Source organism: Hirundo rustica, chromosome 4, assembly GCF_015227805.2.
Source record: "Hirundo rustica isolate bHirRus1 chromosome 4, bHirRus1.pri.v3, whole genome shotgun sequence".
NCBI classification, from domain to species: domain Eukaryota; kingdom Metazoa; phylum Chordata; class Aves; order Passeriformes; family Hirundinidae; genus Hirundo; species Hirundo rustica.
Window position 1 is genome coordinate 11,830,449 of NC_053453.1, and position 27,708 is coordinate 11,858,156.

Consider the following 27,708-nt stretch of genomic DNA (forward strand, 5'->3'; position numbering starts at 1 on the left):
GCAGAGGTAGAGGACCAGGTAGAGGACCTTGCTCTTGGCCTTGTTGAACCTCAGGGTTCATCTTGATCTCCTGAATTCTTCTGAAGGATGTTGCCAAGTACAGACTGCTTCTACAGCGACTTAATTGTCCCCACCAGTCTGCAGTCCCGGAGAGCAGCTTCCTACCTGAGGGCCAAAGCTAAAAGCAATGTGTGAGCTACAATTGATAATTAACATTAGATGCCATTTGTGCCTGTGAAAAGCAAACCACTCATTTACATGCCCTCAAAAAGATACTCACAGAAAATAAAGTATAAAATGGAAATTAGAAGGTCTAGGTGAGAATTTGACAAGCAAATAGTCATTGACATAACAAAAATTAACGGGAAATTTATTTCAATATTAAAGATGCAAATTATGGATCAATGGCACTCCCAAGAAAATAATAACAACATTTACAAAGAATAAAGCCTCTGGATGCCTTTTCAAACACAAGTCTCAGAAAAACACAAAGTAGTTTAATAAGGATGATAAGAAGTAGGGCATAGATTTTACATGAAAGGATTTTAAATATACTCCTCACCTTGGAATAAAGAAAATGTGATAAATGTATATAAAATCCCGAGTGGAGAATGATTATGCACTATTTTCCTTAACTTAAAAATTGCAGTACACCTCACAAAATTATCAGACAGGACAATTAAATAGACAGATGTACTTTTTCCCATTTATTAAATCATTAAACTAATTATCATAGGATTGTTTGGATGCCAAAAAAACAAATTAGTATATTCCAGATTGTCTTGATTCCTTAATTTTATAATCTGGAAGAGTTACAAGAGAAGGAAAAAAAAACCTTTTATGTTTTTATATATGCTTTCTCTTAGCATCTATTACTGGCTCCTGTGAGAGGCAAGATGTTATTTAGACGGACCTTTGATCCAACTGGCTTAGTTAGTCTGAAGTTTTACGCAAAACAAATAATCACCCCTGTTTAGCTCTTTTTTTTCCCCAGCAGAGAACATTGATTACAATAATATTTTTCTTGCAATAAAAATACAGATACAGCAGAAGGATTACAGAGGAAATAACATAGATGTTATAAACTGATAAATTTAAAATAAAACAAAAACATGGGCGGGATACATCCAATACCCTAAGAATGAGAAGGTTCATGGGTTAACATGCAAACCTCCTCATTTAAATCATCTAACTATCTTTAGTACTTTAAGTCAGTAAAATGCATATATATCCACAAAAATATGGGTAAATATGGCTCAAAAAGATTTCTAGGAATGATAAGAATCTTTATCACTAGGTCAAGTGGTTGACAGTCTCTAATGACAGACTTATGAAAGGCCTAACCATGATCATGACAGGCCAAACACCTCTGCCCATGCAAAGGAAAACCACACTCCAGGGTGCCTTGAAAAAATGGAAAAACAAGTGCATATACATTACTTCTGGGTTTTAAAGAAGGCTTTTCAAAGATCCTCAGAATATGTTCAGGAAATGCTACAAGCATGATCCAGGGCATGGAAAGCAGCTTCTCCAAAGAAAAATTTAAAAGATTAATTGTGATTGACTTAGGAAAGAGCACAGAAGACTAAAAAGTACTATAGGAAAGATGGAGCAGGAGTTTGATATGAATTCAAAGCAATTAAATGACAGCAGTTTCTTAAATAATTCTCTTACTTCTCTTATTTCTCATGTAGCTTGTAATTAGACTGTGGATAAAAAAGGTCATCGAGCCTAAAACTTAAAAAATAATTAAACATTTCTATGGATTTTGAGAATATGTATAGTTCTAATTAATCTGATTATCCTGGAATATTAAATGTTGCACTTTGAAGATAAATCAGTCTCTATCAGAGATCAGAAAGAAACCTAACATCCAAGGCAGGTGCACAGTATTGTTATTTGACAACCACAGGGCTACTTGCACCTTTCTCAGAAGCATTTGGAACTGACCATTTCTGAAGATACAACAATGCATCCAAATACAATCTTAGGTAAATTTTTGGTTTCTGTACAGCTGTGACAAGAATAATTAATAATGCTGTGTAAGAGGTAGAATCAGCCCCAGTTTGGGACTGATGCAATTTGTAGTGGAATGAGGAGTCAGTGGCCCAAAACGAGAGAAAGAGGAAGAGGAAAGCAAAAGGCCCTGGCTAGAGCCCAGAGCAGACTGGGCTGTAAACAAGTCAGATATGATGACTGAAAAGCTTGTGTTTGCTGGCTGGGGTTAAAAGAGAGGAGTGTGCAGAGGAAAAGATGGAAGAGGAAGCTGGCCAGTATGTGCTCGTGGGGATCTTGGCACAGATCTCTACGGCAGCCTGTCGTGCAGGGAATGGACAGAGGCTGGAGATGTTAGGAAAAAAGAAATGACTAGGCAAGAAGACTGCTGCTTATAGGACATTAGGGTCAATGGGCATTAAACATGAGAGTTACAGGAAGGAGCTGTAACTGATAAAAGTGCTGCACCCAGGTCTAAGAGTAGTGTTTATCCACATGGAGCCTTCAGACAAATGGTAAACAAGTAAATCCCCTTGTAGCTACTGCTTGTAAGTACTGACCAAAGCAATAAGAAATGTGTTGGGGTCCAGTAGCAGAACCGTCTCCTGATGCCAGTAATGGGATAGTCAGGGCAGACATGACCTACTTTCCACCATGTCTTGGGCTGACCTTGGGAGGAACAGAAGCTGAGTCTCAGGTTCCAACATGGTTGAGAAAGGACAATTCCTTTCTGCCTGCATCCCTGCTGTTTGTGGTTCTTCAAGCGTGCAAAGATGCACATGTCTCCAGGACTGGGCTGGTGGAAGGAGGTTAACTGGCAATACAAACAGATCAAGTCAAATGCTGATAAATGTGCAATAGTGCTGATTGGAAGGAATTCCTTCAAATACTCATAAGGATAATAGATTCCTTCTTTACTGTAGCCACTCGAGAAAAAAGCCTAGGCATCATAGGAGACAGTTGACTGGAGATACCTGTTTATTACAAGCTTGGATTCAAATGAACAGAATATAGGACATACAGAAGACCACCATATAATACACTGATGATTCACTCTTTAATAAATAGTGTCTCACTATGCCAAACAAAATATAGGAAAATAAAAATAAGTGATTCAAATGTGAACAAAAAACCACGGGGTATTTATAAAAGCACTTAAAAATTATGACTCTTCCACTTTAAAGTGAGAAGATACAAAAGTAAAAAGAAAGAGATGTGTAGCATAATATATATTGTAAAGAAGAAACAAATATATATAACTACAATCTTTATAATTGGAAGAGTCACTAGATTGGATATTAGGGAAGAGTTAGTTAAATCTGATATTAAGTAAAATTTCTTCACTAAAAAGGTGGTCAGGCATTGGAAAAAGCTGCCCAGGAAAGGGGCGGAATCACCATCCCTGGAACTATCTAAAAAATTGTGTGGATGTGGAACTTGAGGATATGGTTTAGAAGTGAACACAGTGGTGATGGATTCATGAATCACGTGTGGATTCACAGTGGTTGGACACAATGATTTTAGAGGTCTATTTCAACCTTAATGATGCTATGATTCTGGGATTCTAAACAAATGGAAATAGAACATAGTAGACTGCTAAGAGTAATTATTTTTGATATAGACAATACATCTTGTTACCCAGACCCAGTAATGACAATATATTAGCTTCTAAAATGTATCATGCTGCATCATAATGAAAAACAGATAACTGCTAGGAAAAGCAACACTAGTTAGATGGGTTTTTAGAAAAAAGACAAAAATTACAGAAAAAAGATTGCCATTATCATGCTGTGCTAGTGTAATCACCCAACACTGCAATAATATTCTACGTAAAAAGTCATACCTTCCTGAGAAAAAAATAAATTACTTTTAGTAATAATTCTTATGATTGAGAAATCTAGTGGCTGCTTTCTTCTAAAAATACATGTACAGTCTTCCAAACTGAGAATTTAATGCTTTCATCCATAGTTGTACACACCTAATGTAATAACACTCAGTTCATTGTTGCAGTACTGAATGCAGAACTTATCTGCGTATTTCCCCCTCGTTTTTGTACTTATAACATTGCAAAAATAACACATGCATCTCAGGATTGATTCTGTGATATTTTACCATGTCTCACTGAGCTGGGAACCAAGCCTGCAAAATTGTACTCATGAGAATACGCTCCCCAAGTCAGGTCAGTGAATAAAAACTCCTCACATGAGTAAGACTACAAGAATAGACTACAGGAGGTCAAGGTCAGTGGTGAGTTTTGGCTGAGTCAGGGTTGGAGGATAAGGCCCTTATGAAGCCTATAAATAGTTCATTGTTACAAGAGGTCAGACCTAATTCTGGAAGTATTTTGGAAGAAGAAACCGCTGCATGACTGATGACGTACACCTACCCAAGCCTCTCTGCTTATTAATGTGACATTTGTTTGGAACCAACATATAATAAAATAAAAGATATTTTTAGGATGTGCCAGGGAAATATATTCAGATGCTCAGAGAATAATTTGAGTATATTAAAAGTGTTGCACAGTATCAAAGAAGTGGCTGTTAGAGTATACAAATAAGGTATTAAAAACCAGTGGTTTCCATTGATCCTAATGGAAACAAAAAAGCAGGCCAAAAAAGGAGGCTAAAAGGAGGTTTTACTTACCTGAATTCAATCAGCTAAAAGCTCACACCTAGACTCCTTTTACTGTAAGTCAAGGCAAGCAGGTGCCCCTACTACCACCAACCACATCCTAAGGCTGTAGATTGGCAGAAACTTACACTGACCTAAGTGAGCCCCGACATCAGGAAAAGCAGTTTCCCCAAGGTCTTTTGCCCAGAATGAGTGGTTTATTCCCAGTTCTGTAGACTAACTTCGTTTTTTGTTGACATAAGTAACCTCGATAGCTCACATACTGAAGCATCCTCTTCCACCTCCTTCTTTCTCCCCTGAAGGATACTTTTCAGTTGGATCAGTTCTCTGGTCTGTAAACTATGCCAGCAGCAGCTGGGCAATGGGTCAGAGCAATGCTGGGCAAAAATGACTGCTTCTTTCAACCTGAATGTCAGAGGAAGGCATTTTGCAAAGGGTCTGAATGAGCCATGTGGGTCTAACACTTCACTGCCACCAGTACAGGGAGATCTATTCTGTTTCCCTTCTCTGCTGCCAGGGCCACACAACCACCACTTACTTCCCTTTGCAATGGCTGTGGACTTACGAAAGCCTTCTGTGACTGGAGACACCTTCCTTCATAAGCTGGTAGAAAATTAAACCATTAAAAAAAGTAAATAGTGTATTAGCCAGTACAGCTGGATCAGAGGTGTTAGATGGGCAGGAGAGCTGGCAAATGAATAAAGAGGCTGAGTGATCGGAGGATGAGGAAGGGAGAAGAAAACAAGAAGGGAATGAAGTCTGGGTCCATCTTTTCAACACTCATGAGCTGTTAGATCAGCTGCTCATCAAACTGCACCCTCAGGGCACTCTTCCATATTATGCTGGATATGATCTAATTGGAGGCAGACACGGGAAGGGACAGTGCCACTTTCCTCCAGGCCTTCAGTTGCACATTCCCAACAGGCATGAGAGCAGAAGTGAGGGGACAGGAGAACCAGCATCCACACTTAGGTAAAATGCACTTTAAATTAACTGCTAAAACCAGGTGGTACCAGTTACTCGCTGATATATTTCCTCATTAACTAGGAATACAGACAAAATACCTCACACTAGAACCCTATTTTCAAAGCACCTGAAGCTCAGTGAGACAATAAATTAGATTATAAGTTCATCCTGTGCTGTTCCTGTCTATAGTCTGCATTCTACAGTGCTGCAACCTTACATTTTGAAGGAATGCATTTGTACTCATTATTTGTTTCATTTTACAATAAAAATGATAATGGAAAGACATCTAAAAAGTGAAAGAAATTGGAATTGATCTGCTGACATGCATCATTACACCGATTCCCAAGAGAGTTGCAACTCTTGCAAAGCATTGACATTGTCCTCTTGGAATTCAAAACGATGTCAAAACCAAAAGATCACAAAGAAAAAAAGACCAAGTTTCTAAACCCTACCGATGAATCCCAGTCAGGCTGGAGCTGGAAGAATAAACACAGAGCCAAGAGCTCCTCCAACAGCTGTTGAGACAGTGTGTGCTCACAGGGCTTTCATCAGCCCTAGCAGGGGTTAGTCTCTGGAAAGAACAAAGGAGCCTCAGAGCCTGGGCCATGGAGGGAGAAGCAGCGGAAACAAAAAGGCCACTTGGATGACAGTCAGAGACCTCCCGAAGTCCCATTCTCTTCCCCTCCCTCACTTGGGGGAATACCTTAACTGTTTCAGGAGCCTCATTCACCCACGTTACTGGCTTGAGCATGTTACTGACTTCAATGAAGCTGTTTAAAAGAAGGTGCTGTTCAACATGAACAGCAAGATTTTTTTTTGTTTTCATTAGTAGTTGAAAGACTATTTCCTATCATGAATTATTAAACAAAGCATACAAAGGCATCTCCATGGAGCACTGGCTTCCCTAACAGATGCTGATTGATTTCAGTGAAATAACTCCGATCTATGCTGATATTCAGTGATTAAAGAGACTGAAAAAAAGGCAAACTCGCACACTGAAATAAAGGTATTTTAATCTACTAACTCTGAATCGCCCACTTTACTACTAAAATATTGATTTCAAATTGCATTTATTTGTGTTGCCAAGAGAATTTAGTGAACATATTAACCAACTTCAGGAAGAAAATTTATGTATATTTTTTGTGTTTGACTGGATGAAAACATTCAAGGAAACAACTGTCTAGACATGATGACAATAAACCCTCTATTACTGGAACGGCGGGAAAAGAGGTTGCCCTCAGTAAGCAGTACTTCCCAAAAAAGTCATGAACTGCTTGCCAGGCTGTCATGTGCTTAAATAATTATTTCAGATATTCATTCTTCATAAGAAGCCTTATGTATAATTTCCCAATGCGGAACACATCGATGGTTTATGGATCTCTATGTTTTTGCCCATGAACAAAGCTTTGTTCTGTTGAGAGCTGAAAGGTGCCTTACACCCATCACTGCTGTGTCAGGGGGCAGTGCCTCATCAGACCCATACTTGTATCATGGTATAATTTTGTAATTCTTGCCACATGAACTGTGTGAAAAGGGATTATAGGCACACAGAAAGTTAGCAGAAAAATTGTTATTAGCAGTAAAATAATGCTGACGATGGTTACAATGCAATCAGTAGGGGCATTACTGCTCTCTAAAGATTTCCCTGTGGTCAAGACCCAATCCTGATAAAAATTCGAGGGAGATCCTCCTGTTACTAAGGCAGGAACAGATTTCTGATTAAAAAGAAAATAAAGAAATTTAATTTGTCCTTTTTGTTATGGGAGCTTTAGTTTCACATCCTCCTCCTGGAAGTTGCTCCATTGGGATCAGCTACTGTGCCTGCACAGCTTCAGAGTGGAACTAAAACCCAAAATTAGGTGAGTCAGATAATCAGAAAAGGAAACTGAGTATAAATTGAGAGCAAAATTCACAATTTGGTTTCATGATACAAGCAAAAGTGACAAATTGGTTATAACATTAATTTCACCTGACAGAGATAAGACATTGGGTTGTTTCTTTAAACCAAGAGCTTCCTTCTCCATCTAGCAAAGTTGGGAGATGTTATCAAACATATATTAGGCTCTGTCTTAATTCAAAGACTGCTGAAGGGGTTTTTTTAGATGCTTATGGCTTTTGCATCAACTGTTTAATTTTATGTATCAGGTTTAAGGTGGCCTGATACACTATACTGAGTTATTACTTGTAGAACTGTGAAGGAATTAGCTTTGTGGTTTCTGAGGAATGTGTTGTGCTTCTAGGAATTCAGCCAGGGGCTCTGGGCCTGTAGATATGGCTTCTGATGTGCACAGCCACACTGATGGCTCAGGGAATACGGAGTTTTACATAATAAACACGAACTCGTGCACACAGGAGGCTCCATGTGAAAATCTCCCCTTTTGCACATACTTACAGAATCAGTCATTTCATTGGCTTTGTTTCCCTCCTTTGCTTGCCTCTCCAGTTGTGTCATTTCCAGTTGTGTCATTCTCATACTCATGAATTAGCTCTGTCTTTTCTCTCAAAAAATGCATCCATTTGGGACCTCTTGTCTATTTTCTCTTTCATGTCTGAAATAAATACTTCAGTCACATTTTCAAGCTTTATTTCATAACAGTGAAAATATAAGTTGAAATTCTTGCACAACCACTTGATCTAAGGAGCTTTAAGAAAAATGCTGAGTACAAAACTTGCAGTAAAATTGTAAAAGCTGGCAACATGGAGATTGAGAAGAAGAGCATGTTTGCTTTGTATTTTGATTATCAACCTGCCTTTCATCCACACTTTGCAGACATACCTGATTCTGATCTGGCCCTTTTTATAGCTCCAGATTTTAGCAGTGATGGAGAAAAAACTTGGTACAGGGATTAGCTCTTAGAACAGGCTCAAGCTGTTCTATATTCGTGAACGTTGAGCTTGGTGTGTGCCCTCACATCCTCTCTCCACTTTTATGCCACCTTTAGCTAGCTGATATCAGCCAGCACATTTCAGAAGGGAAATGGTAATTAGGCAGGCCATAGATAGCCATGGAGTAGCACCTTATCAGTGCTACAAGTATTTCCAACAGCTAAAATAACCCCAAGCAAACAAACCACAACCCTCCCCCCCTCAAGATTACAGAAGTTTTACCTCCTCTGCAGATGAAAAGCATGAACAGACCAGGCCTAGTCTGAGAGGACATCCCAAGCTTTGCCAGCAATTTACAGACAGAGTCCATTTATTCAACAAGCAATTTCAGAGTGCACAGTCTCAGAAAACAGGGATGCTACTGGAAGTTCTGGAAAACATCTAATGCTTCCTGGGGGATCACAAGCAGGGCCTCCAAGTCTGTGAACACCAGGTGACTGAAGCTCAACTCCAGGCCCCACTGACAGGCTGCTGTCTGAGGCACTTGGAGTCACTCCGTGGTGAAGCTTACGAAAGGATTGCCCCTTCTTCTCTCTGGTGACCAGAGACAGGAGGAAATGGCCTGGAGCTGTGCCGGGGGGAAGTACAGGTTGGATTTTAGAAAAAGGTTCTTGACCCAGAGGATGGATGGACAGAGGAACAGGGAAGCAGTCACAGCACCAAGAAGAGTTTGCACAACCCTCTCAGGCACATGGTGTGATTCCTGAGGCTGACTTGCTCAGGGCCAAGAGCTGGACTTTTGATGATGCTTACGGGTCCCTTCCAACTCAGAATATTTTGTGATTCCGCGATTCTTCCAGGCGGCCTGAGGAGGAGCCTGGGCGCACACTCCATGGGGAAATCGAGAGCCTTCGAGTCCCGCGGGGCAGCAGCGCGGAGGGAGGCTCGGAGGCGCTGCGCCGCCGCGGCCGTGCCCGGTAGGAAGCGGAAGGGCCGGCGGCGGCGGGAGCGGGCCGGGAGCCGCCGGAACACCCGAGAGCCGCCCGTCCGCAAGGGGCGGGCTGAGGGCAGCGGAGCCGGAGCGGCGCCGGGCCGGGGCTATGCTGCTGCGCCTGGCTCCCGAGTTCGAGCTGCGGAGGGACGTGGTGCCCTGGCTGGCGGAGCGGGGCTGCGCCGCGGCTCTAGGTAACGCTCCGGGAGGCCGAGGAGAGCCCCATCCCTCCGGCCGGCCGTCCCTCCCTCTCTCCGGTCGCCTCCGTGCCCGCCCGCCGGCGGAGGAGCTGGGCTGCGGCGAGGCCCCCGGGTGCGGGTCCCCGAGCAGGTCCCCGGCGGGAGATCCGGCCGCGGGGCCGGGGGATGGCGGCGGGGGAGCGGCCTCGGCAGGGGCTCGAGGGGAGCGACCCTCGGGTGCCGGGGGACTCGAGGTGGGCGAGTTTGCTGTCCTCAGGAAACTTCTGACGTGCCGAAAACGCTTCTACACATCTGCTACACTCCACAGCTTGTTTCTTCTTCCTGCTTCTTCACACATTTGGGGCTTTCTCTTTTTTTCCCCCTCCCTCCTCCCCCCCATGGCTCCCCCCCGCCAAAAAAAAAAAAAAAAAAAAAAAAAAAAAAAAAAAAAAAAAAAAAAAAAAAAAAAAGTGTTAGCATTATTCCCTCTCCCACGCTGCTCCCCTTTCTGGGAGGAAACCCCCCCCCCCCCAGCCTGAACACTTTGGTGTGTCTGGTAAACGAGTGCTAGTTTAAATTTAGATGCAGCGTCAGCTGTCACAGCGCCGTGCGATCGCCAGCATAGCGAGCGCTCGGGTAGCGGTTGGAAAAAAGTGACCTCCCGTATTCTTGGCACTGTGGCTTTTTGCTTGTTATTCATCTGCAGAGCAGCTGGCTGAGTTCTGCTTTTCAGAATCTGATGCAAACCTTATTCTAATAAAATAATAATTCTGTAATAGTTATTGCTTCAGTAGAAATACCACCAATATGCAAGTGTGATGAACTTGAAACGCCTTTACTTGCTTTTAGTTTATTTAAAATACTTGACTTACTTCCCGCATTGAGGGGTTGTTATCAAATGGGCTCATAAGATTTTGTTTGGTGACAAACCAGAAAGTATCAGCTTGGAGAATAAGAGAATTATTTACCAAGCTGTCATTTAAAAAAAAAAAAATCTGTTAAAAAATACTTTGCATTTTCTACATTTACTGAACGATTATTGAAAGATATACTGAAGGGATCCAAGGTAAAATTCTGAAATTCTCCATGCATAATTGCTTAATCTGTGGATTTATCAGTTTGGCAGTGATGAATTCAAAGATAATCTGTATGTTAATGGCATAAGGGTCTCAAAATGGCACTGACTTGTGTTTGGGAAGGAGAAAATTTTATTAAGTCTTTTGAAATGTAATACAGTCTTTATTCAGTAACGTCCCTAGTAATGCAGAATCGTAAGACTCTAGTTTGGAGGGTGCATCTGATCAAATACCAGCACTGCTTTATTGCGTTTTAACTTATCTGTGTACAGTGATTTCTTCCCCCTCATGCAGTGCTGTCATATTAAGACTGTGAAGGTGGGAGGTAGGGATTTCAAAAGATTAATTTAAACATCAAGGAAATATCTAATCACGGAAAGCAAGTAATTTTTAGGAGTCGTGGTACTTTTGTGTCAGTGTTTTCAGATGTTACTTATTCATATTTATTCTTTTCTTTCCTAAGGACTTGAAAGCACTTGATAGCATGTGAGAACTGCTAATTGCGTGAGAGCTGGGAGTAGCTGTGATGATAGGAAGGGAGCGGCAAGCAAAGTGAACCAGCCTTGCTCTCTTTATTCCACTTAATTTGGTATGAGCTGAATATAATGGCCTTCAGGAAATCAAACTCTGCATTCTCCTGCTTGTGTTGGTAAAAGCTGTGTGCTGGGCAGGCAGGCTGGGTTGGTTCTTTTGCAGCCCTTCATCTCCTAGTCTCAGCTGTGGGCATGATGAGAAGTTGTAATTGTACGTGCAGGGTTTTTCTGCAGGACTTTCTAAGGGCAGAGGTCATTGCCACTTCTTTGCCTCCATATTCCCACTGACCGTTCTCTTCAGAAGAGAAACTCTCTTCTGACACAGAACTTTTTCAGCACCTTTAAGATGCTGTGTCAGGTGGTAGGTAAATTCATTGACATGGAGATTGCTCATGGACCTTCTTCTCTATCAAAATTCTGTGCTGGGGAAGTATTGCATGAGAAAATGTGGAGACTGTATTACTCATCTTGAAAGTTTGAGGTGGTTGTTAAGTTCCAGGAACTTCAGATTTTAAAAAAAAAGAGTATATTGTTACATTAGACTCTCCCAGTTGTCACCATCTAGCCGTAGTGTGGTATTGTAGTGTACTTCGACTAATCTGAAACCAATAGAAAGTGATGTGTTGCTCAATGTACAGGAGTACTTTGTCCTCCCACAGCAAAATGGAAAATTTACTTTCTTCTGATAATACTTGAAAACAGTTTTTTTTCCCTTATCACTGCAAGCTGTCCAAACCAGTTTATAGTATTGGGCTTGTTAAACTAAGTTTCACTAAGTGTCTTCCTTCTATCAACACTTTGTGATAATTGCCAAGTAAATAGTGTCAGACTTGACTAAGTGCTTGCAGAAGGTCGTGGACAGTTCTTGATGTTGATGTTTACTGAGCTGCAGGCCACCTTTACTGTAAAATTGAGACCAATCATACAGGTTCAACCTTACTAAGGGAAAAATTTCCACTTCTAGGAAAAAAAAATCCCATCAGAAATAAACACATTTTTGATGGCTGTGGTGATTAGAAGTTATAAAAGCAGCATCAGGAAAGCATACATTTTTCTCACCTTGAGTACAATTTTTTTTCCTTTTTCTGGTGGTTTTCTTTTCAATTTGTATTGCTTTGTCTAAATATGCTCTTCTCTTTCTGTTTCCATCTTAGCTTCCTGCTCATTTGTTTCCATTCTAACCATTATATTTCATATAATTTCGTGTCCTACATTGTTTAGTTCCCTGTATTTGTAGGTAGGTTGCATATCTCTCCATATGGTATTTAGTCTGACGATTCTTTTGATTTTGGTGGGGATTTTTTCTTTATTTATTTCTTTATGGAGGAGGAGAGGGAGGAGGGGCTAGGATTGACACAGGAGTGGTGGTGTTGGTGTTACAGAACTAATGTCTAAAGATGTTTATTTTCAGGTTTTCCTCTGAGTTGCTGAAGGGGCAGGTGTGAGCAAATGATATTTTCCTCAGGCTAGTTCTCTCTTCCTGTAGTGTCCAGAGGGCTGGGTTATGGCTAATTCTTTGAACCCTGTGTTGTGTATAGTGTATAGTGTATAGTGTATAAATATAGTATATAGTAGTGTATAGTGTATAAATGCAAGGGGGTAATTTTGGTTTGTTTTGGTTTTTTATTTTAAAAAGCAGATTCCATTTTCATAACAAAAGGTAGTGGTCATTTGAATCATAACGAAGAGGTAGGAGTTTACAAAAATAACTTTTTTCTTGCATGTTTTGAAGTCCCTTAACTATCTGTGTTGAAGTTTATCAGATTTAAATCATGCTGTTAGATGTACTCTCTCTTTTTCCAGAAGGGAGTAATTTTGTCATATGCAAATAAGTATTTACAAGTAAAAATGTATTTAGCATATTGCTTAAAGGGTGCATAAATTATAAGATAAAGCAGCTGAAATGAAAATCCTGTGCCTTTTTGTGCTTCTTATTTCAGACACTTCTGAGAATTCATCAGCACTCTATGTTGTAAATGTTGAAAGAAATGGAAAAATTATTTATACCTGGAAGGTAAGTCCATCTTGGAATTTAATAAAAGTATAGTAGGAAAAATACTGTATGTGAATCTAATTAAGTTCTTGTAGTTTAACTTTTTTTGCAGTAAGTGTTAGAACAGGGAAACATGACTGATTACAACCTAGGAGGGTTGGGTAGTGAGAAAAAACCCATCTCCACTTCAGACAAAGGTTAAGAATGATGAAATGGAGAGTAAAGTACTCACCTGATTAAGTCCGTAGGGTTTTGGCCCTTGATTTTTTTCTGGCCATGAGTGAAAAGCAATTTCCCCATGAATAAAAAGGAATTTCTTTAAAACACTATATAAGCAGCACATAATTTCACCCTCAATTTCTTAGTGAAGGCTAGCTTATTTAATTCATGTGCAGTGCTTTAGTTAAATGTTTTCCCCTAATAAAATGTCTTAAGATGCCATTTATCTAACACTCTTTCTGCATATACCTTTCTTTAAGATTCATCCATAACACTTCATTGCAAGTAACACATTTATTTGATGTCTTGAAGTATTTAGAGATGCCTTCTTAACACAGGATTCTGCTGTCCATGATATATGTTTTTAGTTTTACTTCCAAGTGGGTTTTCTAATGGTTTTAGAAAATGAAGCTCTCTTCTTCTCATTGTTCCTTTGATGAGACAAGCTGTATTTCTTGACTGTGCAGCTCAGAGGAGCCTGTACACCCAGCTGGATCCTGGAGGATCTTGGTTCTTGAGGAGTACAGATATGAGATGAACTCCAGTAGAGGAGGGGTGCCTTTCCTTCCCCTCTGGCTCAACAATGCTAAAACTCTCCAGCTTCCCTAGGGTTAAGGGAAGAGGTGAGGCCTTCATCAAGGCTTTAACTTTAATATGCTTTCACTGTGGGTGGATGTTTCCTTTAGTACAAGCTTAGGGAGGGGAGTCTGTACAAGACAACAGTAACCATAAAAACAATTCTAAAGAGTTGGGGCTTTTTCACTGCTTAAGACACTAGGAGACTTAATGCAAGTAACCATGTAGCTCAGCAGGAGATCTGGTTCTCTGTGTGTGTGGTGTTGCTGTTTTCTAGCACCTGTGGAATCTCACACTAAGAGTTTTTGGGCTTCTGACAGTCTTAATTGCCTTGTGTGCTCTTCAGGCTCTTGCAGCTGGCACAAGGAATGAGATGTAGCTCAAGGTTCACACATCTAAATGTAGGTGTCTGCCTGCATGCTGGATGTCTAAGCTCCTGCTGTAGTCTGTAGGGACCTGGTCAAAACAGTTGGTGGAGCTTAGGGAACTGGCCTCCTGTAGCTGTTCTTTGGGAGGAGGTGTATGGTGTGGAGGATGTAAACTAGACTGAGCTGGCTTGTTTCCCAACAGATACAAACAGAAAACAACCTTTGTCTTCTAAGTGAAAGTCAGTCAAGTATATTCTGTGTGAAACCAGGGGAAGGTGGACACGAGTTTTATTTTCAATCTTATTTTAGAGCATTATGTTGTATTGTGGTTTTGACAGTGTCTATATTTCATGACATTGGTAGTTAGTGTAAAGGAACATACTTTTTACAGAAGTGAATTCTATTTGCAAGGTAATGCAAGAATCTTCAGAGTGCACATGAAAACAAGTGTCCTATTTTAAGCAAAGTCATGGGCATTGATATAGTTCGGTTACCAGTCTTGTAAAGTGTATTTTTCAGTATCTAAGATGGTGTTAACATTTCAGACACACTTGAAAAAAATAGTTATTTGTGAAAGCACTTGCTTAATCTTAAATTAGGAGGCCTGGAGCATGTGTCTTAATATAAAGGCATTTTGTTTTCCTTGTTTAAATCAGAAGTCAAAGACTTTTGTCATTGCCACAACAATAATGAGACACTCAGAAATAGACCCCCTTAGGAAGCGAATACTCAGGCTTTTGTTTCAACTTCACAAAGCAAGATGCCATAAATTTGTAAATAACCAAAGATCTCTCCCCTCTCCCCCTAAACAGTTGTTAAAAACAATGAAGCTCACTGTGGAAGCAGAAGCCTGTGTGGCTGGATTTAATTTCAGTAGTTTAGTAATTTAGAGCCTATACCCAGAGTACATTAATGTGCATCGGTTTGATTTGCCATTCAGTATATGCTGCAAAGCAGAGTTTTCTTTTTTAATATATTTGGAAAGTTTAAGGCATGGTAAAAATTAAGAAGCAGTCAAGTTTTAATTTATAGTCCCAAACATTTGTAAGTGCCGCAAGCAAAATTATCATATATTAATTACCAGTAAGCTAGAAAGGGTATATATTATGTTACTCTTCAAAGGCAGAAAGCTAATGGTGAACTTATAAAATACTTAGCCTTCAAACAATCACTTCATAAGACAGACCTGAAATCCTATTTCCAGGCTCTAGCCAGATCACTGGGAGCTGATAGTTGGTGATGCTTGATGTTTCTCTGCTCCCTTTTGGAGCAGGGACCCACCGAGTTGGTGAGGTTCAGAATACAAGCCTTAAATCTCTAAGGACCAGAGCATCCCTACTGATTCTTGTACACACATCTCTCTTCCTGACCCTATTGCCTGTAACTAAAACCAGTTTAGAAACAAAGTGAGAGAGAGGCATTTGGTTTATGCAATGGCTTGTGGGCTGTGGATTGGCCACATTTCAGCTTTATCCCATGTGTTAGTTCTAAAAGGAAAGAATAAATCTTTGTTCTCTTGGAAATAGAAATTGCTTTCTTGGAATTAGATAATTAACTGCCTGTTTATATATAAGACAAGGAAGTGTGTGAGGAAGAGTGCAAAGGGGCAGGGAGAACAGAGAGGTAGGAAAAAAAAAAGAGCACTGTTTAACCTTCTGTACATTTATATTGCTAGTGCTAATTTGTTTCCATCCACAGGGAAATCAGAGAAACACTCACATTGGATTGTACGATCTTCAAACTAAACAAAACGAGGTGAGAGCAATACCAGGTTTCTCTCTGGTGATGACAGTGCTGTGGTGTTTCAGATTTTGATGCTTTGCAACACAATATGCTATGTCCTTAAGGAGTGTATCCTTGTTGGAAACAGAAAAGATACTGGAGAAGGTATTGAAAAGATTCTCAGTAATATTAAAATGCACCACATTGCATTTTAATGAAAGGCTTGAGAGTAGTAAAGCATCCTGTTTGCAAGCTTTGTTTTTTTCCTAAACAACCTTTTAAACAAGAAGTCCTTTCCACTTCTCTTCACATTGCACACATGTGCCAGGAAGTAAATGTTAGTTTTCTTTATATGTGCGTTCTTGGTCTGTTTGGTGATACCGTTTTAAGAGATTATTTTATTCTAAAACTGAACATACTGCAATTCAGTAACTAAAATCATGAAAACAGGTTTTTGAAGGTGTCCCCATAGTAGTATGAAATGAGTGAAATTTTGTATTTACATAAAAGTCTGCTGTGCTGCTCTAGTGGCAACACAGAGCTCAAAAGAACCAGTAAAAAGCAAACATGAGAAAAATGAGAACTGTTACAATTGAAGCTTGAAACGTGATTCTTCTGGGCATGAAAAGATATGGCTTAAAAATAAAAGCTGTGGGACAGCAGTGTTTTCCTAAGGAGAAGTAATTAGATGTTTCCTTTACAGAGTTTGAAAAAGCACAGTTATTAACATTACTATGTCTTTCTGTAGCACCTCTATATGTTTGAGAAGAATCTGCACGTAATCAGCTGTTCAATCAACAATGAAAAGACCTTATTGGGTAAATAAATCATTATTATAATTAAATTTTCTTGGTAAAGATTTAGTTTAGTAGGATGATACATTTGGGTGTGGAATTGCTTAAATCTATTTTGACCTATGTGTTGCCCACAGCAGTTTATGAAATTCAGTGGGTCCATCATCAGATAATGTAGGTAACAACAAAAAGACACAGCTGTGACAACATTGCTGTTTTATTAAAACATCTGAGACACACTGACTCTTGTTCACTTCCTCCTCCTGCATTTGTGCATACCTGCTATATCTAGAAGGGTTTCTGATGTTCCTTTAACATATAAATTTTTGGTAAAAGAATTGTGATGTTCATTCTTCAATGGTGTTTGATAAGAATAATGGCAAATATGCACACTCACTGTGGTTGTGTTGGTGTTTTCTCCCCCCACAGCAGTCAGCTTCTGTCAATATACCGAGGAAGAAAGAGCAAGTCAGCTTTTACAGTCAGGTATTGTAAGTGGGTTTTTTAATACTGTTTGAAATATTGTACCTTTTGGCTTTCTTTCTCATGTAATTTCTGTTTAGAAAACAAACTTGTGTACCTAAAAGAATGTTATCTCTTTGCAGTATCCAAGTATTTAACCTTGCTAATTGAAATTCATCCCATTAATAATGTGAGAGTCCTAAAGGCTGTGGATAGCTGTGTTCGAGTACAGGTAAAGTATTCAACTAATCTAAAGATAAGCCTTTTTAATCTGCTGTGCTAGAGAGAAAACGTGGATTACTGCAGAAATATCTCATGTTATCTTGCACCTGTTACAGAGATAATGTACTCCTGTTACAGAGATAATGTACTCCTGTTTCTTCAGAGAAATAAAAAATGAAACTTCCTAAAGTGTTCGGTATAGAATATTTCTGCAACGTGAAGGTTGCTCTTTTATTTTTATTCAAACTTCCAAAGTTTGCAATTATAGTGACTTGTGACTGTTATTATGTAATAATAGCTATTTTTATAATTAAATATCATTAATGTGGCTGATTTAATTAAAAAAAAAATCCAGCTAAAAAACCCCCAAACATTTTAGATAAATATTCTAAACTACTTTGGTTTTTTACTTACTTTTGTGAAATTTTCTGTATAGTTTCTTTATCCAGTTGGAGGCAGAAATGCTTCTAGAGAAAGTCGTCTCTTGCTAGTTTCAGAAGATAAATGTGAGTTATTATTTTCAAATTCTTTTTTTCTACATTCTTTTACTTCAAGGTGATTGTTATAGATTGTATTTTTGGTAGATTCTTACTGGGTAAAAAACCCAGGAAAAAGAAGGGTGTGAGTTATTCTAGGTATTCCAAAGGTCTTTCAAAAACTGTGTCATTTACCAGACTTTTTTCAATGTTAACAGAATGGCCATCTTTGTCTACAATTAGTTGCTTAACTCTTGCATTCATCAGTTATGCTTATTTTTAAAAAAGCTAAAATAGACTCCTAATAGCTGCCTACATAAATTCAGAGTAAATCAAGTGACTGAAACATGTCATTTAACATGGGAAGTGGGACAAGAATAGAGTAATAGTTCCTTGGATTTAGCTAACATTGCGTATTCAGCCTGGTCTAATGGCAGGGAATGGCTAAAGATGGACACTTGGAAAAGACTGGGTTCTTCCTTCTTATTATTGAGTGTCTTCTCTTTTCCTATCTGCTTGGAGAGGCCCATCTTCCCTGAGCTAGACACCAACCTTGGGTGGGTGGACTTAGGCAGACAGAGCTAAATCAGAAGCACAGCATCTGCTGGGTGACAGACGTGGGCACGCAGAGCCTCAGGCTCTTCCTTGCCATGGCGCTCCTCGGCTTAGTTGGGCACGTCGCAGTCACCGCTCTCCAAGCCTGTGCTGTGCTCACGTGGGCAGGGAGCGGTGGCCATCAGGGGTCTTGTGAGCTGAGGCCACTCTCAGCTCAGGAAAGGAAGACACTCTGGGTCTCTGTGTAGGCACCTGTGCTCATGTGTCACAGATTTCCTTCCTACGCTGAGTTGAACTTTCCTGGCCCTAAAGTGTTCTTACAGAGTTCTAAGAGGTGAGCTTGTTTAATAAGCTGTACAAAAGCATTTAAAAATATTTGGTTTTAATGACTTTTTTATATATATTTTAAAGATATTGAACAATTTGACATTCATGTTGTTGCAGAGGAAGAACACAAAGTGGTAAGATTGAAACTTCTTTGGGTTAGAAGTTTTTTTACTTTAATTAATTTAGCTGAAAGGTTTGAAAGCTTTTTTTAGTTTTATACTTGGGCAACACAAAGTTTATTAAAGAAAACATGGTTTAATATGGCAATTTATGCAGGTGACCACAAAGCTGATTGAAAAACTTTACACCTTGTAATCTATGAGGAAAATTATCTATTTTACTGGGTTTGTTATGTGTTGCTGAATGCTTCTGCGTGTTAGAAGTCGGGAGTAAACATAGTGTTTATTAATTTTAAAATAATTTTAAATATTTGCAACCATTTAAAATATTTTCAGGGTTGCCTTCCTAACCGTGCCTATTGTGAGTCTGTGTGAACCCAGTAGAGGATTCACTTAAAAAACCAAATTCATAAAAGATGTAAAACTTAGATACAGTCTGAGTACAGTGAATGTTCCAACCTCTGTTTCCCCTCATCTCTTTTTCTGTTTTTAACATAAATTTGTCGTCAACAAATTGTGGATGTTCTGCTTGAAAGACTTATTATTAATGAGCATTTGTCTAATATAGCAAATAAGTGTGTCATTAAGGCCAATGTTTTATGTTATGGAGATGAATGTAGGCTTTGAAGAAAAAGTTAGGGACCTGATTTTTGTCCCTTTGCAATCTTTCATGGTTTTCTCAGTTTATCATGGCCCTTCAAGCAGATGGGTTTTATATACTAGACTACAGTAGTGGAGTAAAGGCTTAAGTATAATCGGAAAACTGATTGATTTGATGCCCTTCTGACAAACAGATTTGTTTTGGTTGACATGAAATTTCCCTTCATCATTCAAGTGTGCATGTATACAGTCCCAACAGTTTTCCACTGTTCTAGCTTTCTCCCTTCTCCAGCTGCTCTCTCACATAAGACTTTGGATAGAAATCTCTTTTGGACCTGACACATCTCCCTTCAGTAGTTAACGTAGCTGATTCTGAACTGACTGTGGTATTTCCCTCCTCTCTGAGGAAGGGTGCCTCTGCTATTCTTTGTTCACTTTGAGCAGTTTAATTGGTGAATTTCTTGCGAGCAAGGAAGACTGAAAGAAAAGATTTGTTAGTAGGTGTACCCTGAAAACTGTGCTTCTGACCTCCTTAAACTGAGCACTTTGCACACAAAGGTGGACTTCGTGCTGCTGACAAGGAGCCTGTTCCTTCCAAGCTCCTAATTGTACCTCTTCTCTCACTGCTTTTCTCTTTAAAGCACAGACTGTGCATAATTGTTGCAAAACCTTATTTGATGTTTTCTAATGTTTTTATTCTTTCCCTGTAGGTGATTCAAAAGTCAGGTCAGCTTCCAAGAGCCAGAGTTGTGGATGACCTCGTTTGGGCACAGTGGGATATGATGGAGCAAAGACTCTTCTACATTGTTCCAAAGGTGGGCTGAAAGTCATTCTTGCAGTTTTCTTCCTGCCTGTCTAGTGACAGTGAAGTTTTAAGTGTGTGTGGTAGCAAGTAGGGGTTTGTTTTCATTAGGATGGGTTCTTGCCTCAAATAACCTAAGGCAAAAGCCAAACTTGACTTAGCTGCTGTTGTGCTTAGTACATTGCAAGAAGACTGGTGGTCTTAGTGCTTTCTATAAATAAAGTGGGCTTGTTAATTTTATTTTTTTTTTTTCTTTAGAAAGGTCTTTTACTCAAAAGTATCTAAATCTGTCCAAATTGAGTGTAATGCCTCTCTTCTAGAGAATTCACATCTAGGAACTATTTTGTGTGCAGACTTACTGAGAGACCGAATGAGGACAGGTTCTCGGCAAGAAGCTCTGAAACTCTTAGGGTTAGGGTTTTTTATTTTGCCTGAGGGACTATTTTCACTTGATGCATTCTCTGTAAATAAAAAAGGATTTCTCTTTACTCTTCTTAGCCACGAAAAGAGTGAATGTTAGGCAGTAACAGGAAGTGAACTGTGATGGAGAAATCTTTTTGGTTTTGTTTCTGAGATATCCTTTTTGAACTGATCAATGTAAGATACAATTCTTTTTGCCATATAGGTAGGTCTGGAAAACATTTTTGTAACTTTCTAAAATGTGTGAGACATGTATTGCTGTGCTAAAGTGAGTGCCCACGCAATTATATATGATTGGCAGATAATGACCTGGGACAGGAAGGAAGCATGTCATGGTGCTATTGTGAGGGGTTATATGTGGTTTTTAAATTCTTTTGCCCCCTAACTTCTGCATATCTTTTAGCAAAGCAGGTTGAGTGTGAAGAATGGTGCTGAGAATCCAGTAATTTCTCGGTCTATATAATATGCTTTCTTACTTACAAAACACATCCTTTTTAATTCCAGGAATCAAAGAGTACTTTAAGGTGTGTCCAGTTTTACCCTGATGAAAATTTTAACTCAATAGTAAGTTATGAATATTTTGTTATGTAATGGTTTTTAGGGTGATGTAATTATGTTTTCCAGGTACCAGTACAGAGATCTGTTTGTCTTTTTCATTGTTGAAACTTTTTCAGAGGAAAGCTGGAGTTTGGTTTTCAATTTGGTTTTTGGGGTTTTTTTGCATTATTTTCTTGTCAAGAATATATTCAGTCAGTTTCAGATTTTGCCACAGTAGTGGAATTACACTTAGTGGAATTACACTTTTTTTGACCTAGAAGGCAGTAAGTCACATTCATGACACTATACTGATCTTATACTCAGTTATTGAAAAAGCAAGCTTATCAAGTGCACTAGACAAAGAAACCATATACTGATTTTGTGTCAGTTTTAAGCAAGACAGGAATGTTTGTTACAGCCAAAATACAGAAAGTAAAAATTGCAACATGTAATTGTTACTAGACCGTTCTCCCAGTGGCTGAAAATTGCTGCACTACATCAATTTGTTTTCTCTTTTTTAAAAAGAATCTGTTTTATGGGTTTTTTTGATGTTACTGTAAAGATTAGAGAAGGATAAATAAACTTGTTAAAATTCTGAACCTGGTGAACTGTGACTATGACACATTTTACTGGTCTGAAATGCTAAACATAGTATATTGACCTCTGTAAAGAACAGGTTTGTTTTCTTTTTTGTTTAACAGCTGGAATCACACCTGGATATTGCTGTAAATGACACACAATTAAAGTAAGTTGTTTGGTTTTTTAATGTTTTGATTTGCTTTCCTTTTAGTATACGTGGTGGCGTTTTACAAACCCAAATAAAATTTGTCCAAACCACAATGACTTTGTTTGCAGTTGCCTACGTGGTACTGGAACATGAGAGTAACATGAAAACTGTGTCCAGACCTCCAGTTCTTATTCTCATCAGGGTCAGCTGTACAAAGTAATTTTATCCTTGACTGCTTCTTAGTGCCATTTAAAAAAATTATTTGGCTGAAGAGCTAGCTATAGATTAAACCTTCTGAGAGTGCTGAACCTATTTAAATTAATTTGCTTTAACCTTGGGCATGTTGTAATGGTGATGTCAAAATTTCTGTCAGTGGAAGCTCTGCATTTTTAATTGCTGTTGCAGGTTTTCTTGGGCAGTTAAGCAAACCAGTAGCACCTTTTTATAGCCTGTGAAGACACTGCCTGTACTCTGTTCTCCTCCAGCACATTCTTTCCAGCAGTCTGCACTTTCAAAGACAAAGATTTGTCTGATTCTGTGTCTGCCATGCACATGACTGTATCCGAGCTTGTCTCCTGACGGCTCCCTTTTAACTGAGGGAAAAAATAGTCAGGATGGTTTAACTGTGTCATAGTCCTCATCTATCTTTACATTCCAAAAGGGTCCATTCATTTTTGTGAATAAAAGGGGAGGCCAGGGCTACTAGGCCAGGTATCAGTAGCTGAAGGTGGTTGAGTTCCACCCTGCCCGAGCTGTGGCTCTCAGAATGTCTCAGTGCTGTGCACAAGGCTCAGCGTGGTGCTCCTGCATGTGCAGGTTGTCCTATAAAAGAGCACTGTATCCTCTTACAGTTGGTGCTGAAAGAACACAGCTCCTGTAAGAGCTTCAATGCTGTGTTTTCTGTGTTTTACTGTTGGGGGTTTTTTTGTGTTTTTTTGTTTGTTTGTTTGTTTGTTTGTTTGGTTTTTTTTGTTTTTTGTTTTTTTGGTTTTTTTTAATTACCTCTGAAGACCAAGGGGAAAATCCCTACAGAATCAAAACACTTTCTGGAAAAATATACAACCAAACAGAAAAACCACCCAGCAAAAGAAACCTAAAAACCAAAGCAGATTGACTACAGATTTCACCCTGCATGTTTTGCAGGGTGAAAATAGGCCTTGTAGATTTAAAGATAAGTAAAACGATTAAAGCACAGGCAGCGTGAGGCTGAAAATGTCATGGTATAGCAAGTTCCATGTGAATGTGATTTTGTACTTTTCAAGTATTTTCACTGAAAGTAGTGTCCCTATTGCAGATGAAAATGTAGCTTTACAGACATGGGTGGTGGAGTTAGTCTGCAAAACCCTAGAGTTATTAGGTGTCACAAGTATTTGGATTTCCAGTATGTCATGAGAACTTGCTTCCACTTCAAAGTATAGGAATGGTTGGACAATGCAGTACGTGAATATGAAGTTGTCAGGCATGTTCAAAATTGTTGGATAACAGTGTGCAGTCTTGTGATTCTTGTTTCGAACAGCACTGAGCAAATTGGTTAAAGCCTAATTTAGCTTGCATTACAGAACATTTGATTATAATTTAATTAGTATATTTTGGTTATATAGTGACTGTTCTGGTGATCATTTTGTTGTGATAAATCTCTGTGGATGAAGTAATTTACTTTGCAATCTTCATTTGCTCACAGACTTGTGAATTTTGGATATGATTACTGTCAAGATCAAGATGTTGCACCTAAATCTTTGAACCTTCAGGTTTTCACAAGTAAAGCAGGTAATGAATAAATACAAGTATGGTCAAAATTACCTCCACTAGTAATTATCATGCAGTGTAATCTTAATTGATTACTGAATTTCTTCATAAAGTATTGAAAAACACACACAAATACAGACATTTATAATGTGAGTGTGAGATTTGTATTCCTTTAGAGCGTACTTGGCAGGTAGCTGTGAGGAGAGGAAGAAGGCAACGGTGCTTTATTTTTCTTAATAATTTTTTTACCTTCTGAAAGCTGCAGTGAAATTGTGCTGAAGTACCCAGGATTTTATGTATCAACACCAACAACAAAACAGTCACCCAGAAACTTTTTGGTACCCCAGCTTCTGAGAACTGCTACCGTGATCTCCTCTAGTGAAATCTCTCAGTCTAAAACCACCTTAGCATTTTCCTGTCAGTTCCAGAACCAGGAGGTACCAAAGTGTGGCTGGGTATTACATTAAAGCAATCTAACGTTAAAGTTCACCAAAATTATATTAGAAAGTAAATTCAAGGAAGGTTTTGTCTGAGTATCTGATCTAGTATATATTTGTGTGACAGAGTGGACATATGTACACAGAGCACGTGCAATGCAGCTTTAGGAGCCTCGTATTGCTGTTTGTATGTGGTGGTTAGAAGCTCCAAGTATGTGATACTAAACATGGTACATGCTACTCAAGGGTTTTGTATATATATGGTTCCTTAAACTTAAACCTAAAATGTTTCTTAAACCTTTAGGAGTCTCCCTCCATCCTAATATTTGCCATGTGCTTTTTTGGATTTAAAACTGATCTCACAGCTGTTTTCAGCTTCTGCATTATACCACACAGGCAGGCAGAGATGGTGTCTGTTTAACCTTTGGACTGTCAGCAGAGTTGTAGAGGGAAGTGTTGCAGGAGAGGCTTTACATGTCAGTCCCCAAGGCCTGCTGTGCTGTGCACTCTGGTGAACTGCTGAGCTGTCTGCCACTTGCACTGAAATGACCATTGGTGCAAATCAAGTGAAATACAGCTTCCTTACATGGATTTTTTTCTTACCACGGCAAACTGCATGCTTATAAAGATTAGAGGGAAGGAACTAGAAGTAAGAGAAAGCCAAGTTTCTATCTTTCAAATGTAGATTAGGCTTTTTCTCTGTTAGCAAGACAATTTCTTATATAAACAACCAGTCCAATAATGGAAAATATTATTAATTTGTATGTATGTTTCCTTTTTAAACTTAAACTCCTCTGGGTTTTATTCAGATTGAAGCACCTCCTTGAGTTTAGGATGAAATTCAGTCATCCTCAAACATGACTCTTGTTTAGTTCCTGTGAAGTAATTTTTTTTTTTCTGTCTGGTGACACAATATTTAAAGTCTGTGTGGAAACTTTCACAGGTGCTTTTCATTGCACTTACTGTAAAACAGATGATTTGACAATTGCACTATTGCCCAATTACTAAATGAGATTACTGTGTGTGGCTTTTCCTTGAATGTGGTTTAAAACTGAGGATTAGCTTGCACAACCCATTTCAGGTAACTCACAGTTTGGAGCAAGTTATTTTGGTGCTAAAATCATATCTAGTTGTTAAAGAACACAGTGGCTAATCACACTAAAAGCTCCCTTTTGTGCCTCAGTGGTGATTTGCAAAACTGGATTGCAAGTTCTTTGTGGTGCAGACTGTGCCTGCTGTAGGATGCTAACACACATCTGACAGTAATGCCAGTATCCCTGCTTGTACCATTCAGACAGCCCTGGCAAAGCATAACTGGCAAAACTTCACAGTGCAAATTCCATGCAATTTCCCATTTAATAAAACTGTTCTTGGCTCCTGCCAGTCTGAACTCTGAATGCAATCACTCATCCTTTCTCAAACTTCTGCATCAGAAATGTAGCTCTGTTCCTTACACTCAGCACAGACAAAATCTCTCCAGATATAAACCCCCATGTAATTCTTGGATAGCTGAGACCAAGCAGTTCCAGTCTCAGAATTAACTTTGCATGTCCAGAATTCTGTGGTTATTAGATAAACACTGCACTGTTATGTTTTCTCATAATGCTTTAGAAATATTTTTCAAGTTTGCTCAGTCTTAAAAAAATGCAGGCAGTGGGAGGTCACAGACATTGGATTACCATCACCTATCTGCCTGAAATTTAGGCATCTGGACTATGTTTCTAGAGGGAAATAGGCATCTCCAGAGGATGATTCAGTCCATATTTCTTTGTTTGCTGAATAGGGGTCAAGATGAGAGATGTTTGGATGACTGAAGTAAAGTGAGCCAAGTCCCTCTTAAGTCTGTACAACTGGACAAAATGCCCTGGTGCAATGTTGTATTTGAGTTGTGACATTTGATGCTATGTTGAGATGCTGTTACAGCCTCATGTCCTGAGTTTTTGCTTGAACAGAAATGAGGAATTTGTAAATAGTTTCCTAGGGAAAACTTAATGTCTGCATATCGTAGGTGACTCTTACAGTTTCAGTGGGGTGATTGTCGAGTGCCAGAGTTGTAACTGCTGTTTCCTGAATAGGAGTAGGACTTGATTTTTAAATTCTTTCTAATTTTTTTTTTTTTTTAACCTTTGTGGTCAAGATCTTTTTTCCCTTTTATTTCTGAAAAAATGTGTCCATCCAAGTATATCTTTACATGAGTCTTCTCACCTCGAGGCATTCAGCTACAGCTTTTACTGTTTGCAAATGATTTTGAAATGGGTAGTGTGGAAAACCTGGCTCTGCATACAGGTGCAGAGGGCTAACAAACTTTCCCTGCGGCAGCACAACGCAGCTCTAATTTGCAGAGAGCACTGCTAAGGGCGAGGAAGGAGTCTGTGGTGTGTTCTCAGACTCTGGCTGCTCTGCTGGGGTTGCCAGGACTGTCAGATGTAACATTGCTTGGACACCTGCTGGTCTGAGGCTGCCATGTTTCTGTCTGTATTAACAAAGCACCGTTTGTTGTTTCCGGTTGTTTGTAGCTCAGTTTGTTGACACATGGACCAATATTGTTGAGTTGAAAGATGCACATCCTATTTACAGTCTCCCATAGCTGCTGTTTCTGTGGCCAGCTTGCACATTGCCCACTGACACCTCAGTCTGAACGCACTTGCATGTTGTGCAATTTACAGAGCGGTGGACACAGAAGACTCCAGCATACAAGAAAGACATTTTCAGTGCTGGAAGGGAGCTGTTGATAATAAAACAGCAATCCAGTGGGTTGCTGGAACTTTTCCAGTCTTCCTCATGAGACCTGATGCTGCTACTTTAAAAATTATGCATGTTCTGAAAGAAGCCAAATGCTCTGGCAAAGTGCCTTGTCTGTTGTCTGAATGACTCAAATATCCAAGCAAAACTGTATCAAACCATATTCAGTCAGCTAAGAATAAGCAGAAAGGAAAATTGCATCTTACCCAAGGAAAAACCTTCTCCAGAAGACAGAAGTGTGAAGTGTCTCAGCCATATCTGCATCACAGCTATGGTACTGCCTTGTGGTGTGAACTACCAAGGCATTTAATCAAATAAAGTAACTGGGTAGCTGTGTGTTTTTGTACTTGTGCTTTTTCCATACTGTGCCATTTTCTGCATGACTTGCATATGCAGCCTTTATTTTTTGCAGAACTGTACCAGTATTAGCATTACTTTCTTTTCTTCTTTTAAATTACAAACTTTCAATAAAGCCAAAAGGTGAGTGGTCATATTTGTGGACTTGCTTTCCCAATTGTATTGGGATAATGTGGTTTGGAAGCTGTTCCTAACATGAATGCCAAAGCATCAGAATAACAGGATTAAAGTTTTTGTAAGAGATGAAAGCAGGGTTACCATCCAGTGGGGTCAAAACAGGATCAGACTGATGTGGAATTATTCTGGGAGT

General features: G+C 39.2%; 1 protein-coding gene across 3 annotated transcripts in view; it reads left to right on the forward strand.

Moving 5' to 3' along the window:
* Nucleotides 1-9,472: 9,472 nt before the first annotated feature.
* GSAP (gamma-secretase activating protein) overlaps nt 9,473-27,708 on the forward strand; it is a 46,133-nt gene continuing 27,897 nt past the window's right edge. For 2 of the 3 annotated variants that reach the window (XR_005700445.2, XM_040061362.2), the window contains exons 1-12: nt 9,473-9,603; nt 13,138-13,211; nt 16,052-16,108; nt 16,824-16,893; nt 17,299-17,355; nt 17,457-17,563; nt 17,990-18,059; nt 18,996-19,045; nt 20,341-20,445; nt 21,357-21,416; nt 22,091-22,134; nt 23,798-23,883. Coding sequence is in view for 2 of the 3 variants with exons in the window: in XM_040061362.2 (XP_039917296.1) it covers nt 9,519-9,603; nt 13,138-13,211; nt 16,052-16,108; nt 16,824-16,893; nt 17,299-17,355; nt 17,457-17,563; nt 17,990-18,059; nt 18,996-19,045; nt 20,341-20,445; nt 21,357-21,416; nt 22,091-22,134; nt 23,798-23,883 (865 nt within the window). In the remaining variant the exon portion in view is untranslated. The remainder of the gene's footprint in view (nt 9,604-13,137; nt 13,212-16,051; nt 16,109-16,823; nt 16,894-17,298; nt 17,356-17,456; nt 17,564-17,989; nt 18,060-18,995; nt 19,046-20,340; nt 20,446-21,356; nt 21,417-22,090; nt 22,135-23,797; nt 23,884-27,708) is intronic. The other variant, XM_040061363.1, reaches the window with a different exon arrangement.